Source organism: Zingiber officinale, chromosome 4A (assembly GCF_018446385.1).
Source record: "Zingiber officinale cultivar Zhangliang chromosome 4A, Zo_v1.1, whole genome shotgun sequence".
In the NCBI taxonomy this organism is placed as follows: domain Eukaryota; kingdom Viridiplantae; phylum Streptophyta; class Magnoliopsida; order Zingiberales; family Zingiberaceae; genus Zingiber; species Zingiber officinale.
In genome coordinates, this window is record NC_055992.1 from 57,263,475 (window position 1) to 57,281,138 (window position 17,664).

General features: G+C 38.1%; 1 protein-coding gene across 1 annotated transcript; it reads left to right on the plus strand.

The window, feature by feature from the left end:
- The first annotated feature begins 1,852 nt into the window (after window positions 1-1,852).
- Window positions 1,853-2,482, plus strand: LOC121973311 (late embryogenis abundant protein 41-like). Its single transcript, XM_042524820.1, has 2 exons — window positions 1,853-1,933; window positions 2,030-2,482. The coding sequence occupies exons 1-2, from the start codon at window positions 1,875-1,877 to the stop codon at window positions 2,250-2,252; spliced, it is 282 nt and encodes a 93-aa protein (XP_042380754.1). The 5' UTR covers window positions 1,853-1,874; the 3' UTR covers window positions 2,253-2,482.
- Window positions 2,483-17,664: the final 15,182 nt, after the last annotated feature.

The window sequence follows — 17,664 nt, forward strand, 5'->3', positions numbered from 1 at the left end:
CACCTTTTGCCACCATGACTAGAATCATTTGCAAATTCAATTTCATTCAAATACAAAATGACAATTTAGTTTTATGTCAAATAGCTCCATTAATGAAGTTCAGATTTTACATAATCTTAAGAAATGAAATTCGGAAGTGCAATTGTCGAAAACCTTCCATTTTCTATGTTATAGAATTTTAAGAGGCAATTTATCATAGTTTGTTTCATGCAATACAGAAAATTAGAGTGATATAAAAGTAGAGGTATACCATACCTACCGTGAAGAGTAAACAAGAGCCCATTTAAAGAATGGGACACATTCACTTGACACAATTTACTCGAGAAGTTAAAGCATTATGAAATGCATCAATCTGGACCAAAGAAAGCTGAAGCAAATGAAATTTCATAATCTTTTTTGGTCTCTGATTTACTTTTATGACAGGGTAGGTACCATCTTAGGGAAGCCACTTGTTGAGTCGCCTCCATGAGCACAAACCAAAGGAGGATTTTTTATCCAACTATAATTGCATAGTTATTTTTGTGACAAATAACTGATAAGCTAAAATCAAAATAACAAAGAGAAAATTGTGAGAGGGGAGGGGAGACCTGTTGGAGAGTGAAATGGAAATAGAGAGGAGAAAGAATAACAACAGCAATAAGAAGACACTACCTCCTTACATCGATGAACAATTAGGGAAGAAACGATAATCGTGAGTCTTTTGTTGCAATTTCTAAGTCAATAAAAATTAGGGGAACAAGTTAACAATAAAAGCAACTCATATAATATGTCACTTCCACGATTAAATAAGTCTTCTTGTCTATTTTAATAGAAATTTGGACTTGAGAAAACATTCAAAAAAATAGAGAATTAAATTATAAATTAAAAAATAAGGGACGAAATTGGGACTACGTCTATAAGGAATTAAATTGGGATTATCCCAAAGAATCCAATCATGCAGAAAATAAAAATAAAAATAAAAATCAAATGGAAAGAAATTGAAAATCTTCAATAATAGAAAATCAAAAATCACACAAGAAAAATTAGGAAATATTTAATATTGATAATAAATATAAAATAAAATAGAAATATTCAAAATAGTAGATCTATAATACATTAGAAATTTAATTTTTATTATTTCGTAATTATTTTTTTATTTAAGTAATAAATAGGGAATAATTATAAACATTAATTTAATTTTTTTATTTCAAATATTTTAATTTTATATTTACTAGTGAATTGAGTATATAAATATAGATTCAAAATCTTATATTTTAATTGTCTTTGAATTAATATAATTTTTAATTATTTTTTCTATATGGAGTTATTTATTTTATTAATTTTATTCCTAATTCTTGTATACATTATTATTTTCAGCAGTTTAGTTTTGATAAAGTGTCAACATATAAAGAATACCATATTACATACGTATATTTATTTGTAGTTAAATTTAAAAAATTAAATTTAAACACCATCTAATATTTGATGGGCTATTTAATTTAGGACAGTGGTTAAATCTATTCAGATATCTGCTTAAGTTAATATGGTAATACAAAACCCATTAACCATTTTTAATGTGATTGCTATGGCCAACGGTAGATCTTCTCTGTCTAATAATATTAACGCACAAACATTTATTTAACTTTTTTCTTCTAGCAAATATTTTAAAACATTTTATCAGAATTAAATGGCCTGAATTCAATAAACTGAAAAAAAAAAACACATGGCGCCTCCCTCCTGAACGGTTTCTCCAATCGGCGGCGATCCGGATCCGATTGTTCTCCTATAAATAAGCAGCCTCCCTTGGCTCCCCTATTTCTCAAACCCTATTTTGCAAGGTAAACTTGGGAGGGGAGAGAGAGGAGGAGACGGATTGAGTTGTAAAGGCGGCGGCGATGGCTCCTTCTCTTTCCATTGTCAACCTTCGCGCTTCTCTCTCTTTCCTCACCGCCAGGTTCTTCTTCTTCTCCTCTCTCTTCTTATCAGCGTAGTGGTCGATCGATAGGTAGATTTGTGTTTCTGGTACTGACAGTGGGGGGTGTCGATACAGGAGGTTGTGCTCGACGTCTGCCGCGGCGCACGAGGGAGGCGAGGCCTTTTTCCGGGGGGAATGGATGGCGAAGAAGGGGAAGGCGACAGATGATGGGGAGGTGGCGCGTTCCTGGGTGCCGGATCCGGTGACGGGCTACTATCGTCCCGCGAACGAGCACGGAGGCATCGACCCGGTGGATCTTCGTGAGATGCTGCTGAAGCCAAGCAAGCTGCGAACTTGAGGGTTTTCATTGGCCGACTCAATCCTCTTCGCTGCCAAGTTCCATTCTTTGATTCAAATCGAGCTTTTGCAATTCTGCCAAAAGACCAAAAATCAAAACACCGTTTTTTTTTATATTTCTAATTTATTGATAAAAGGGCGTTTCATCCTATGTATGTTTTTTTCCACTAGATTTGCTTATTAAAAATTTGGATCCATTTTTTTAGTTTAATCAGTTTTTTCTAACATTAATTTATCGGTGATAAATTAAATTTTTTATTTATATAATTTGGTGATTGTATTTCTATTTTTTAATAGATAAAAGAGGAATATAACTAGTTTTTAAATCATTTTACAAATATTTAATTCACGCACTAAAGGGTGTAAAGTAGTAAAAAAAATCTTATTTGAATCAAATAAGATAAAAAAATAAATTATTTAACAGACTTATCTTAAAAATCTTAGCTTTATATTAAATTAACATCAATCAATGGTCCTGAGTTAAAAATTTTATTTTTTATAATTTCCAAAAAAATCAATTATAAATGAATTTTGATTAAAATTCATTTATAAGTCTACATATATTAAATTTATTCTAAACCTGAATGACTCTCTTTTTTTATATTTTTCTAAGTTTGAAACTATTCAAATTCTCTTAGTCTAACCCTTCTGTTAATGATTTAGCTAAAAGTCATTAATGAACCTAAACAAATCTGATTTATTTAAAACATTAATCAATTTTTTCACGATAATCTTATAATTGTAAACATGCTTAAATTCTCTAATTTTAAACCCTTTTAATCCATGGGGAAAAAATTTAGTTTTTAATGCTCAAACCAATCTCCTCTTAAATTCAACAAAAACAAATTGAATTTACTCCGAATCTAGATCAATCTCTTCACAACACTTTCTTAAATTTAAACATGCTCAAATTCTCTGATTTTATATCTTCTTTAGCTAATGAGAACTTAAAAAAGATATTTAACCATGAATGAGTTTTGACAGTCATTCATGGGAATAATATACTTATCAATATCACTTTAACCCCAACATCATAATCTCTTTGACACACTTTTGAGCCTGATTATGTAAAAAAGAAAAAACAAATTGATTCTAGACTTTTTTTTTAAGCTATCAATGAGTAGTTAGTATTAGGAAAGTGGTATATCTATAAAAAAAAATTAAAAAAAGAGGTGCAGTATTATAAAAACTTATGTTTTAGTAAACTTGCGATTAAAAAGTCCAAGTAGATTTTTTTCCCCTCCTAGTGGTACATATGCAATCGAATAATTTTTTTCCGGTATTTATTATCCTTATTTAGTTTTAGAAAATTTTCTAGTATAGTATTAATTTTATATGAGTATATTAATAATAAATCATGAAAATTAAAAGGGCAAAATATTTTTATTTTATTCGCATTAAATTATATTTATTTTATATTTTATATTTAAATTACCAAAAATGGTAATTTTGTATTATGATGTTTTAATTCTATTTTAATATTATATTTATAATTAATATTACATAAAATATGGAATACAAATTAATATTTTTAAAATACAACAAACTACTAGTATTAATTTAAAACTTATAAAAACATAACTTTTATTAAAAGAACGGACGACAAATCAACAAGGATCCTCCAGTTTCACATTGAAATTTGAGAATTATTTTATAATTTCTTTTGACAGATAGAGAAAATTTCAATATCCTAAAGTGGTGGTTATAGAAGGTTTAAAATTTTCCTGTCCTCTTTGTGATCGCCGAAGAAATTTTAGTTTGTCTAATATCAATTGTTGATGTGAAGCAGACATTTAGTGTCAATGACAGCATATTAGACGAACGACAATCAACTTTATTTTTTGATTCATTGGAAGCTCAAGTATTACTCGATAATTGGACCAGGGTTAAGAAAAGAAATTAAGGAACGTAACTTTCAGATAACAAAGTCGAAGATTTTGATACCAAAGGAATAAATACAACGGGAACGAGAAATGAAATTGAGTAACAATGTCATTTCCTAATGTAAAAGGATAAAAAATTATAAAAGAATTATGTGAGTTTTATTCCCCTATACCTTAAGACTGTAAGCCCTTTTCAAAATAAATTTTAAATTTTTTAATGTCATAATTTTGAACTATGGCAAATCGTGAACTGATAGTTCTAAACCGTAAACTATAATCATCTTAAGCAGTTAAGGTTAAGGGTCGATCTGCCAAGAATCATCGAACCGGTTGTTTCGAACCATCGATTCTGAACAATAGTAAGGTCTACTCCTATGCCATGACCTTTTCTTCTTTTTAATCCTCCCTAACCCTAATGTTTTCCCAACCACTTTTTCTCACCCACAAATCTTTTGTCGTAGTCGTTACCATTGTTGCCTCATCGTCGTCCCTCCTTATGTTGCTATGGCTACCATCGCTTTCACCTCCCACAATGCTATTATTGCCACCTCTTTCCCGAACCCTCCTATAGGCCTAGCCACCTTCCGATAGTGATTTGAGCAACAGAGAGTTTTGGGCCCCATCTTAATCGTCATAACTATGGCTTGTCGTTACTGCCAACGTCGCTATCGTCGTGTCACCAACGCTCCATAGCAACAAGTATGATTAGACCTTTGATTTATGTGAAGTTTTCTTACTTAATCTCTTTTAATTACCTTTGTGCATGATTAAGCATACCATAAGGAGAAAATATGAAGTATATTAAAATTTTATTTCACATGATGATTACTGATATTAAGAATCTTATTGTTGCCACATTAATTATCATATTCATGCGCCGGGGCTATGGTGGAGGGGAAGAGCATCAATTTGTCACTTAAACACTCATGGTTCGATCTCTAACTATGGCACATTTGTATAGATTTTTCCTCTAAATGGGACGTGTAACCACGAGATATTGGGATTCTGGAATGATGAGCTCCAAATGGGGTTGGGGTGCAACATTTTATTATCTTCACACCCGCGGTTCGATGCTCAACTACGACACATTTGTAGGGATTTTTCCTCCAAATGGGACCTGATCCTATCTGAAAGCTAGGGAGATGATGCGTTGGCTCTGTTGGATGATTTGTTGACTGACATAAGACTTCTTTAGCTTAGAATGGAACCTTCCTGCAATCCTGTACACAATCAAACGATTCGACAAAACGTTAGTGACCAAAGACCAGGGAAGGGATCCCTAGCAAGGCCCTTTGACGCTCAAGTTAGTACACTTTCCGGTGAATGGGCGAAGAAGAATAGTAGTGGATATGCGTCAAAGTACGTTCTAGATAATGCAAATTGTGTACTAGTGTTGACCATTAGCTTGTCACGTGACACTTCAAGTTATTAATTGTTGAAAACCCATATTAATTCAAGAGAAAAGATGTAGTATAGGTCCCAAGTCGTATTTTTCCAAGGATAGTTAATAAATGTGTGCTTGATTTAGATCTAAAATTCTTTTTGAGTTTTCTATTTAGAAATGTGGGTTTGGTTCTTATACTTGGAGCAAAAGGTGTAATGGAACAACTAAAAGAAGGTAGATTCTTAACTTCTGATCCTCCCTCCAGTTCCTTAGATTATGATTGGATAACTCAAAATTCTCCCCCTACCTGTATCCCAATCTTTCATGATTTGCCTTATTTTCTATTAACTTATGAATTTAATGATTTGGGTATTAATATTCACTGTATGCTAGTCTTTAAGGTTTTGTTAATTTTAGTAATAACCTTTATTCTAAAATTACGTCGAATAGTAACTAATGTTTCCCTTTTAGCTTATGCAATAAAGCCTGTCAAAGCAATAAACCGAAAGAAATAAGGAGTGCTTATAAGCCGAGCGGATTATGGTGTCCGACATTTAAGGTTGAGCGGAGTATGGCGTCCGATCCTCAAGGCCAAGCAAACTTTTGCTCAGGTTTATGCTGATTTATACCAAAATTCTTAGAACATGACAAACTGCTATTTAAAAGATATTTAAGACTGATCAAAATTGAATTCACTTGGGGCGAAGAATCAATCCTCACAAATTTGATCAAGTCTTATCTTACTATTTTTTTGTTCGAGTTATAAAAGCTCCTTCGGTTTTGTGGCTAAAGAGTTACACAGAAAATCAAGTTTACCTCGATAAAAGCACTACTATCTTGAGATGATTGCTTGTCAAATCAATTATCGTCGTGCGCTTTTTATTGGTGACACGTGTGTGTATGTCATTATAGGTGTACCATTTTTTCTTTTTCCACCGCCTTATCTTTATCATCCTAAGATTCACAATTAAACCTATCTTTTTTGTTGTTATGATCTGACGATCTTGTTTAGAATACCTTTTCTCAGGATTCTTACAAACATTCTATAAAAAACCCTAAGGCTTTCTTTTAATCTTCGTCTTCATTGTTTCTTCTCCGACTTTGCTTTTCTCCTCCTTTGGCTCTTGTACTCCCTTCTTTTAAAAAATGACTGAGAGTAATGAGTGGTATGTATAATGTTCTTCCGCTTTCACTCTTGATGATGCATGTGACCTCATATTAACTACGGCATTCCTTCCTATATAGTCATTCCAACTCTGGAAGATCGTCCTCATCGTCCTCCCCCAGAGAGCATCGCCATCTTTAAGGAACAAGTTGTATTAGGATTCTGTTTTCCATTACATCCTTTCTTTGTTAATGTCAGTCGCTACTTCAACATCCCGCTACACCAACTTATTCCCCAATCCCTTAACCTTTTGAGTGGTACTGTTATCGTCTTTCGTTTACTTAATGTCCCCTTATCTCCTCGTCTATTCCACTACTATTTTTGCCCTCGCCAAGTAGCGAATGGTTTATTCAAGTTCTAGGCTCGCTATAAAGAAATTTTGTTTAACCGAGTCCCAACCCAGGAAGAATGGAGAAATAAATATTTCTTCATACGCCTCTCACCTTCTCCACCTTACCCTGTGGCCTGGCAACAAGATCTTCTCTCTCTCCCTAATTTAGATAACATTTCTGCAGATCCAACTCTATGTAAACCCCTAGAAAAGTTAAAGGGTGTAAAGTGTAATTTACTCACCTTGGCCATAGAGGGCCTATTATATATTTTCGGACTCACTTCGGTCAACTTAGAGCTAAGTGCCACTTTTGGTGAGCAAAAATCTCTATCTTTCTTGTAATTAACTAGTTGTAATTTTCCTACCATTTGTTATAGCAGCTTCTAACCTTTACTTATTTTTGTAGCAGAGGCCGTTATCCCAGCCTTCTTATACAAGAACACTCAGCTAATAAGAGCAGTCCTAAATAGGCTTAGGGAAGATTTACTGAAAGAGCATCAATTTGAACAAACCTATGTGTCTATTGGTTCACTTCCTCCGGCTGAACCCTCTCGAGAGCAGTCTTCCAATTCCTCGAAATCAGATATGTCCTTGGTTATCCAGCGCAAAAGGACCCAAGAGGAGGCTTCAGGCCCATATATGCTTGAACAACCCATCTCCCAACAGTCTTCCCTTGCTCTGGTCGAGATTTCTTTTGCCCGAGGTAAGAACTCGGGTCTCAAAAATATAGTTATTTGTTAGTTAGAGTCTTAAAGTCAATCATTTGATTATTGTTGTATGGACTCATTGTATCATATTCTTATATATAAAGGTATTTTGTTTTTGGTTATTATGCTTACTTGTATTGATGCTAAATAAACTAAGTATAATAGCGTCCTTGAGTAGAAAGTTCTTACCTATATCAATCGATTGATTGAATCGATAGTGAGATGATATAGGGAACACTACTCTTAATCATTCCTACTCTAGTATTAACATTCAGGGACAATGTTAATGCAATAAGACTAGTATGTAGGTCAACTTGATAACTTGATCTCACAAGTCATGGATATAGAGATATCAAGTTGACACATGGGTATGCATTGGAGAATGTATACTAAATGACCCGCTATGAGAAAGTATCATGGATCGTTATATGAGTGTCATATACTTTCTCATGTGGCTATTAGTATGACTATTGTTGGTGCAACATCCCTCAGGTCAAGGTTGACCTGGGTGACCAAGCTGAGTCTTGGTTTGAGTTTAGATGTTTGACAATAAGAAATTGATTGAAGAAGAGTCAAGTAGGTCAAGGTTGACCGGATACTTGACAGGGAAGTCCTGGTGAGTGAAGGCAGGCAGAAGGAAAACCCTAGTGAGTGAAGCTAGGTGAAAGTCCTGGTGAGTGAAGCCAGGCAGAAGGAAAACCCTAGTGAGTGAAGCTAGGTGAAAGTCCTGGTGAGTGAAGCCAGGTGAAAGCCCTAGTGAGTGAAGCTAGGCAGATGGAAAACCCTAGTGAGTGAAGCTAAGTGAAAGTCCTGGTGAGTGAAGCCAGGCAAGGGAAAATCCAGATGGATCAAGGATGATCGGACATCTGGTGTTGGGAAGTCCAAGTAGGTCAAGGGAGTGACCAGATACTTGGCATGAATAGAAAAGTCTAAGTGGGTCAAAGGAATTGACCAGACACTTGGTGGGAAGTCCTAGCAGGTCAAAGGAGTGACCAGATGCTAGGCATGATGTACCAACAGGTCAAGGTTGACCGGATGTTGGTTTGAGAGGCTTGGAACTTGGTTTTGGGCAAAAACCAAGTGTTGGATCGATCAGTGGATCGATCCAGGCTTCTCCTAAGCGAACAGAGAGCCTCTGGATCGATCCGTGGATCGATCCAGATGTTCCAATCGATCAGTGGATCGATTGGGACGCGGCTGCTTCACGCGATAAGCGCTGGATCGATCCAGGCGCTTTTCCAGAGCACAGAGGCGCTCTGGATCGATCCGTGGATCTATCCAAAGCCTCCCCGATCGATTGGGAACATTCGAATCGATCGGGATCCGACCGTTGGCGTCGATAAAGGCCGCAGGCGTTCATTTCCTTCGGCATCTCTTCACGGTTTCATCTCAGATCTTCGCCAGCTCCTCCACAGCACTCTCAAAGCTCGTGATCGCCAGTTCTTGAAGGTTCTTGGAAGCTCTCCGAGTCAAGAGGCGGATCAAAGGCAAGAAGAGAAGCTAGGGTTAGGGTTTTCTGCATTCATTGTAAGCTTTGTGCTTGTATTTTGTTTCCCTTTCCTTCTTCTTGTACCGAGAGTCTTGTAGGGCTTCTCCGCCCTCGGTAGTTACCGAAAAGGAGTGTTTCATAGTGGAGGGTGCGTGCGTGGTGTGGATCCTTGGATTAGTCACCTCCTTTGGAGGTGGATACCAAGTAAAATCCTAGTGTTAGCGTGGTTGTATTTGTTTCTGTATTTTTCGCTGCATATTCTTGAAGAAACAATCAACGCCGAGCAACGCCGAGCACCGAGCGAACGCGACGAGCTATTCACCCCCCCCCTCTAGCTACTTTTGGTCCTAACAAGTGGTATCAGAGCAAGGTTGCTTTTCACCGGAATCACCGCCGGAAGGGGCAAACATATCAAGAAAAGCTAGAGGGTGAAGAAGTTGGAGCAAATTCTTCAAGTTCAAGACTTTATCAAAAGCTCAACTTCTACAATGGAATTCCGAGATGGGCTCGGATTCGACACGAGGGTGGCTCCTCCATACACTTCCACGAGCTTCGATTCTTGGAAATCAAGAATCGAAAATTTTCTTATGATGGAGATAGAGCAATGGTTTGCTCTAATGGAAGGCTTCAAGGCTCCAAGAAATTCAAAGGGCAAAGTTCTAAAGAAAAGCAAATGGAGCCCGGAGCAAGTCCAAAGGTGCGAGGCAAATGACAAAGTGACCAAGCTTTTGGTCAATTTATTGCCAAGCACCATTCTTTGCAAAATTGGAGAATTTGAAGATGCAAAGGAACTTTGGAGCAAATTGGCTAAGCTTCATGAAGAGATCCCCTCCACTGTACAAGATCATGAAGAATCCAGAGAGGGTGACTCTTTGGAGCAAGACCAAGAGGAGGACTCCGAGGTTGAGAGATGCTCAACCTCCGAAGAAGAGGAAATCCAAGAAGCTTCATCCTCAAGGGAATGCAACGAAGGGAACAAGGAGGGAGCATACTCCTTGTTTCATATTCAAGATGATGAAGCCTCCACCTCTAGGATTGAGGGGGAGCAATCCTTGGTGACGCCGGATCAAGAAGAAGGAGAAGTTTCTACATCCGGGTCAAGAGATGAAGAGATTGAAGAAGCTTCTACCTCCACGAGTCAAGAAAAATCAAATGGAGGAGAATCAAGATCGGATCAAGAGGAAGCTTCTACCTCCGGATCCAAAGGGAAAGATGCCACCCCTACAAGCAAAGGTATAAATATTTCAATTAAAAATAAAAATCATATTATATGCTTTGAGTGTAGGGAACATGGGCACTACAAGAGCAATTGCCCTAAATTGGCCAAGAAGAAGGGCCAAGTGGCACAAAAGGGGGGCAAGGCGAAGCCCAAGGAGATCATCCCCGGAACAAAGAAGAGCAAGGAGCACATTGTGTGCTTCTCTTGCAATCAAAAAGGGCATTACCGAAGTCAATGCCCCAAGGGGAAGAAGATGGTCAAGGCTCAAGGAGGCATTCGTCAAGGGGGAGCCTCCAAGGTAAAGAAGAAGGTAACATTTATTGAGCCTACCCCCTTACATTATGGTGAAAAGCATGATAGTTCTAACTTTTATCATTTTAATGCAATTTACCATAAGAATAGAAAGCATGAGGGCTTTAAGGAAAAACATGTGGCCCTACATGCCAAAACTACCCAACCTAAGGTTAGGAAGGTAGATAGACACTTGGGCAATAACTCTAAAGATTTTAGATACAAGCCCAAGAACAAATATGCTCATGAATCAAATGAAAAATCTAAAACTAAGGACTTAGTGTTAGAAAATCAAGTCTTGAGATCAAGGCTTGATAAAATGGAAAAGACCCTAAAAAGGATGGAAAATATCCTATTAGGGCAAAATGAGCATAACCTAGGTTTAGGGGTACAAAAGCCATCCAATGGCCATAGAGGTTTGGGATACAAACCAAAGGCTAAGAAGGATGTGCCCTCTTACCATAGAGTTCCATATAGTTATGGAACAAACCCTAGGTCTAGTGGTCAAGCCAAAAATACTAGGGAAGTCATCCCTAAGAGTATTTTTGCAATAAATGTGACTAAGACTTCTAAGAAGTCTAAGAAAGTCACAAACAAGGTCACAAGGGAGGTTATCCCTAGAGTTGACCTAGAAACTGTGATCAAGGCTTCTAAGAAGCCCAACAAGGTCACTAGGAAGGTACCTAGGGAAGTTATCCCTAGTGAGTACCTAGAGCATCCAATGAGCACAAATAGGTGTTGGGTTCCTAGGAGCATCTTCTCTACCCCATAGATGGGTTAGAGAGTGTCAACTCCGATTAGAAGGGTAGTTAACCTGACTTTGAGGAAATTGACACTCAAGGAGCATTTTCAAGGTTTTTGTTAACCTTTGAAAATGAAGTGGATCTTTGTTTACTCCTTGAAAGAGTAAAATGTGCCTAATGGTGGAAGAATTGATTTTAAATCTTAAATGGCACATATTGGGAAATTCATAAGAACTATCAAGTTGGGATTTTGGTATGTTCTTAGGCAATTTAAGGCAATCCGGGCCTTAATTTAAAAGTGCTACTCTTGAGGAAAAATGGAATATGCTAACATTTGAGGACACGTTTATTTTCAATTGGCATACATTAAATCAAGGAAATTAGAAATGCCAATTTAGGCTTTGGCATTCTCTTGTAGCACTTTAGGGCAATCTAGGTTTAAGGTGTAAGTTTAGCTAAGACTTTAAGGATACTTAGATAGTTAATCTAGGTATATTTTATTTATGCTAAATCTTGCCATGATTGTTTGCCTATCATATGCCATGACATCATGTCTAGTTTTGCATTCATGTTTTATTATGAAAAATCCAAAAATACCATGTCATGACATTCATACATCATGTAGTAATAGGATATTTTCTTTTGAAAATTATTTTCTTTTGATGTATGCCATAACATAATCATGCATTAAGTTTAATTCCTTGTAATTAAGGACGAATGGCATTTAACAACAATTATTGACAAGTGACATCCTAGGTGGATGTCTAATATCTCTAGAATGCCTAGATAGATATGCATGATCCCTAGATTAGGGCAAAAACCAAAATCTACATCTCACAAAGACTATAAGGTGACTTGTATGTGATTAGTGCACATTAGATACAAGTGAGATGTTAGAAAGATGAACAAAACTCAAGATGTTGATTTAGTGCATTCTTTTGAGTTTTAGGTTCATCAAAACACATAGTTATGTGTTTTCCCATCATTGGGAAAGCTAATGTACAAGTCATGTGCATTATGCCCAAGGAACATGATGGGATATTGGTTTTGAAAATGTTTTTAAAATGTTTTTGGAAAACCTTGGTGAAGGCTATCTTTTGATAGTAATCACCATTGAATAGTTAGACACAAACTTGAAGAAAAACACTAAAGTTTTTGCAAGTTTTCAAGTTTGTGTCAATCTTTGAAAATATGATGTATTTTCATAGAAATCTATTTTTCCATGATTAAGTATTCCCTAAATAATGTCTACACGAAATTTCATGATTTTTGGATTTTTGTAGAATTTTCTAGGGGTTTCTGAAGTTGACTGAAATGGAATTTCAGCAACTATCAGACCTCCGATAGATCCATGGATCGATTGGAGTGCCCGAATCGATCCGTGGATCGATTCAGAAGGCAAGTCTCCCGCGAGCAGAAGCTCGCTGGATCGATCAGCCGATCGATCCAGGTAGTCTGAATCGATCAGTGGATCGATTCATAAAGGTTCAATCGATTGGAACCCAACTCCAATCGATCCAAGTTGCTGATTTTTGCTGGGTAGGCTTGATTTCATCATCTTTGAACCTCTTTGAGTCTAGGTAACCATTCCAAACCCCTAAAATACATTTGTATACATTCAAAGGGTGTTTTCATGTGAAAACAAGGATGGATTGGTTAAGGAAGGCTTCATTGAAGTTTAGGTTGAGGTTTGTTTCAAATTTTGAATATTTGAACCTCAAAACTTCTAAATTTGGGTTTCCTAAAGGTTTAGGGATTCCAAGTCATTGTTGGTGCAATGATAGAAGTCATCACCATGTCTTTAGGAGGAGGGACTCTTTAAAGACATGAAAAATTACTTTTCATGAACCTTGGAAGGTGGTTAACCTTCTGTAAAGAAAATGCTCATGTATGAGCTTTTGAACTTGAAATGGGGAGTGGATATCCTCATTATTTCAAGTGGGAACTCAAGTGGTTAGATAATGCTCAAGGTTGGGTATTTGTCTACATTGAGGGAGAAGTTAAGGATAAATGAAGGGTATGGGACCTTCATTATCGTGTTGATCACAACGAGTGATGTTGTGAACAACGATGAGCAACTCTTCAGGGGGAGAGTTTTCAACAAATGGATTTGTTGATGTGTACCCAAAATTGGAGCATGGGTTGATGTGTGCCCAAAGATGGGTTGATGTGTGCCAATAGGGGGAGAATGAAAGGACCTATGAATGGGTGTAAGTTAGGCTTCATTACCTAGAGGGAGTGTGCCCTCGTAGGGGGAGAATGAAGAGCTTAATTTATACGTTCATTACCTAGTGGCATGAAGATTGAGGCTATAGGATTAGCCTAACTTACATGTGGTATTGTAAGTGTTATTGTGGTATTGTCAAACATCAAAAAGGGGGAGATTGTTGGTGCAACATCCCTCAGGTCAAGGTTGACCTGGGTGACCAAGCTGAGTCTTGGTTTGAGTTTAGATGTTTGACAATAAGAAATTGATTGAAGAAGAGTCAAGTAGGTCAAGGTTGACCGGATACTTGACAGGGAAGTCCTGGTGAGTGAAGCCAGGCAGAAGGAAAACCCTAGTGAGTGAAGCTAGGTGAAAGTCCTGGTGAGTGAAGCCAGGCAGAAGGAAAACCCTAGTGAGTGAAGCTAGGTGAAAGTCCTGGTGAGTGAAGCCAGGTGAAAGCCCTGGTGAGTGAAGCTAGGCAGAAGGAAAACCCTAGTGAGTGAAGCTAGGTGAAAGTCCTGGTGAGTGAAGCCAGGCAAGGGAAAATCCAGATGGATCAAGGATGATCGGACATCTGGTGTTGGGAAGTCCAAGTAGGTCAAGGGAGTGACCAGATACTTGGCATGAATAGAAAAGTCTAAGTGGGTCAAAGGAATTGACCAAACACTTGGTGGGAAGTCCTAGCAGGTCAAAGGAGTGACCAGATGCTAGGCATGATGTACCAACAGGTCAAGGTTGACTGGATGTTGGTTTGAGAGGCTTGGAACTTGGTTTTGGGCAAAAACCAAGTGTTGGATCGATCAGTGGATCGATCCAGGAGCTGGATCGATCAGTGGATCGATCCAGGAGCTGGATCGATCAGTGGATCGATCCAGGCTTCTCCTAAGCAAACAGAGAGCCTCTGGATCGATCCGTGGATCGATCCAGATGTTCCAATCGATCGATGGCGGCTGCTTCGCGCGATAAGCGCTGGATCAATCCGTGGATTGATCCAAGCGCTTTTCCAGAGCACAGAGGCGCTCTGGATCGATCCGTGGATCGATCCAAAGCCTCCCCGATCGATTGGGAACATTCGAATCGATCGGGATCCGACCGTTGGCGTCAATAAAGGCCGCAGGCGTTCATTTCCTTCGGCATCTCTTCACGGTTTCATCTCAGATCTTCGCCAGCTCCTCCACAGCACTCTCAAAGCTCGTGATCGCCAGTTCTTGAAGGTTCTTGGAAGCTCTCCGAGTCAAGAGGTGGATCAAAGGCAAGAAGAGAAGCTAGGGTTAGGGTTTTCTGCATTCATTGTAAGCTTTGTGCTTGTATTTTGTTTCCCTTTCCTTCTTCTTGTACCGAGAGTCTTGTAGGGCTTCTCCGCCCTCGGTAGTTACCGAAAAGGAGTGTTTCATAGTGGAGGGTGCGTGCGTGGTGTGGATCCTTGGATTAGTCACCTCCTTTGGAGGTGGATACCAAGTAAAATCCTAGTGTTAGCGTGGTTGTATTTGTTTCTGTATTTTCCGCTGCATATTCTTGAAGAAACAATCAACGCCGAGCAACGCGGAGCACCGAGCGAACGCGACGAGCTATTCACCCCCCCCCTCTAGCTACTTTTGGTCCTAACAACTATTAGTCCTTGGACCTGAAATCACCATGGATCCCTACATAAGGAGTTATGTACTTTGGCTTCATCAAACGTCACCCGTAACTGGGTGGACTATAAAGGCGATTACTGAGTATGTAACAAATTATGCAGAGGGATGTGAGTGATGTAGATGTGATCTATCCCTCCTATATGATGAGAGTTACATTGATATTCTTGATAGAGTGAGACCACTAAGTGCATGGCTATGCCCAAATGAGTCAATATGAGATATTAAGCTCATTTGATCGAGTGAGTCTACTTGGGATTCAAGATTTAGATTGATTAGAGGATGACACGGTCTATGCCTCACATTGATCAATCTAGATGTCTAGGATAGAAGGACAATGTCATATATTGTGAGGAGTCACAATTAGTAGTCACAAGGTGATGTTGGATCTCAACATTCTTATAACTTGGGTAGTAATTATGTGTTGCTAGATACCGCTCATTACTTATGCTTCTAAATGGGTTTAGGAGCATTTCTAACGTTATAAGAACCTATAGGGTCACACACAAAGGACAATTAGATCGAAATTAGGTTCATATGATGAACCAAGAGGATTAGATTCATGTGATGAATCAAATTGGATTAAGAGTAATCCTAATTGGGATAATTGAGTTGGACTCAAGTTGATTCATGTGTTCAATGAGTCTAATTTAGATTATGACTCATTGGATCAATTTAATTAAATGAATTAGATTCATTATATTAAGTTGGTTTGAATCAAATGGTTAGATTAGATCAACCATGAGAGAGATTTGGTCAAGTTTGACTTGACTTGAGAAGGAAGATGAAAGGTCAAGTTTGACTTGACCATTTGCCACCTCATTTGTGAGTTGTCATTAGGAGGACTAATGATGATGTGCCACATCATCATAATTAGCACATGTGTGTGCCACCTCATGGAGGTTACAAATCCCCTCTTTAATGGCCGACCACATTAAATGGAATGGGGGTTACAATTGTGGTCGGCCACATTTGAATTGCAATTGTATGCAATTCAAGGATTATTCAACTCATCTTATTTCTTGCTCTCCCTCTCCTCCTCCTTGGCCGAACCATCTAAGGTGCTAGCACACTTTTGTTTGGTCTTCTCCATCTAGTTTGTTCGTGTGGATACTTCTAGAGGATCGTACACTTGACGATCTCGAGATCCGGCGAACCGTTGGACGAGCGGGATTACGAAGGGCATCGCATCAAGGGTAAATTCCTTCTCCTTGTAGATCTAGTTTAGAACAAGCATAAGATACTCGTACTCGTAATGTTTTTCGAAAATTTTACTTCGTACGGATCCGGTGGCATGGGAATCGGGGTTTCTGCAACGCGAAAAAGCGGTTTTTATGGCCCAAAATTCCCAACAGTGGTATCAGAGCCACGTGTGAAGTCTTGTACGAGTTTAATTTGTATTTTTAAGAAAAATATCAGTACTGTACTTTTCTATGAATTTCTGATTTTTATGGGTATTTTTCTCGTAAAAGCGAAGCACAAGTGTTTAGACACTTGTAGGCTTCGACTACCGAGAAGATTTTTCCAAAACGACAAGGTTTTGCCCCAAATCTTTTTGGGACAGCGGACTAAGGCGATGTAGGATCGCTTAGGAACACTCGCGATGGTTATATCGCGGGTAGGGGCGCTGCCCTGACCCCGCAAGGGGATTTGTTCCGCGATTGAGCCCGTAACCCGCTAAATGGAACCGCCGGGAATTTTACTCATAAAAATTGTAGTAAAAATTAGAGAAAATACATAATTTAGAATTATGTATTATTTTGTGATAGTCATGGCCCAAAAGACCTAAAATGGATTTAAAAATTGTGTTGTAATTCATATTACGGCCTGCGTGCCGTCATTTGTGTTGTGTGTGCTGTATACTTGATACGTAACCTCCGCGTCATGCCTCTCTTTTATTCTTGTTGTAAATTAGTTTAGACTCAAATGTAACTCGAGTTTCAAAATTGTAATGTACAAAATTGGAGCCGTGGAAGGTCCACTAGAGACGGAGCTACGAGGAGGGCGCGAGCAACACAAGGTGGTCAAAGGGAGAAGCTTTGAGAAGTTGTTGACCCTAGGTTGACCATCCGATCTTCTCATTGGCTTGAGAAGATCGTAGTAGGGTCATGACTAATCACAAATAGTATAATTAATTGCTTGTGTGTGTGTATTTGATGCATGCTAGTAAAGTAGTTAATTAGCGCCTTAACGATTAGATTATATCTAAATCGTGTATAAGATGCACCCTACGATTAGATTAGATCTCAATCGCATCAACTCTAAAATGCCTACCATGCCGTGATACCTATCACTACCTCGATCACATGTGTTGTTGAATCTGCCAAAGCAGAGCAACACATATTATCTTAGTAGGATACG

Bases quoted from the DNA above. Each gene is read 5' to 3' on its own strand.
- LOC121973311 (XM_042524820.1), top strand. From the start codon at position 1,875: ATGGCTCCTTCTCTTTCCATTGTCAACCTTCGCGCTTCTCTCTCTTTC. The intron at 1,934-2,029 runs GTTCTTCTTCTT...GTGTCGATACAG, and splicing joins CTCTCTTTCCTCACCGCCAG to GAGGTTGTGCTCGACGTCTG.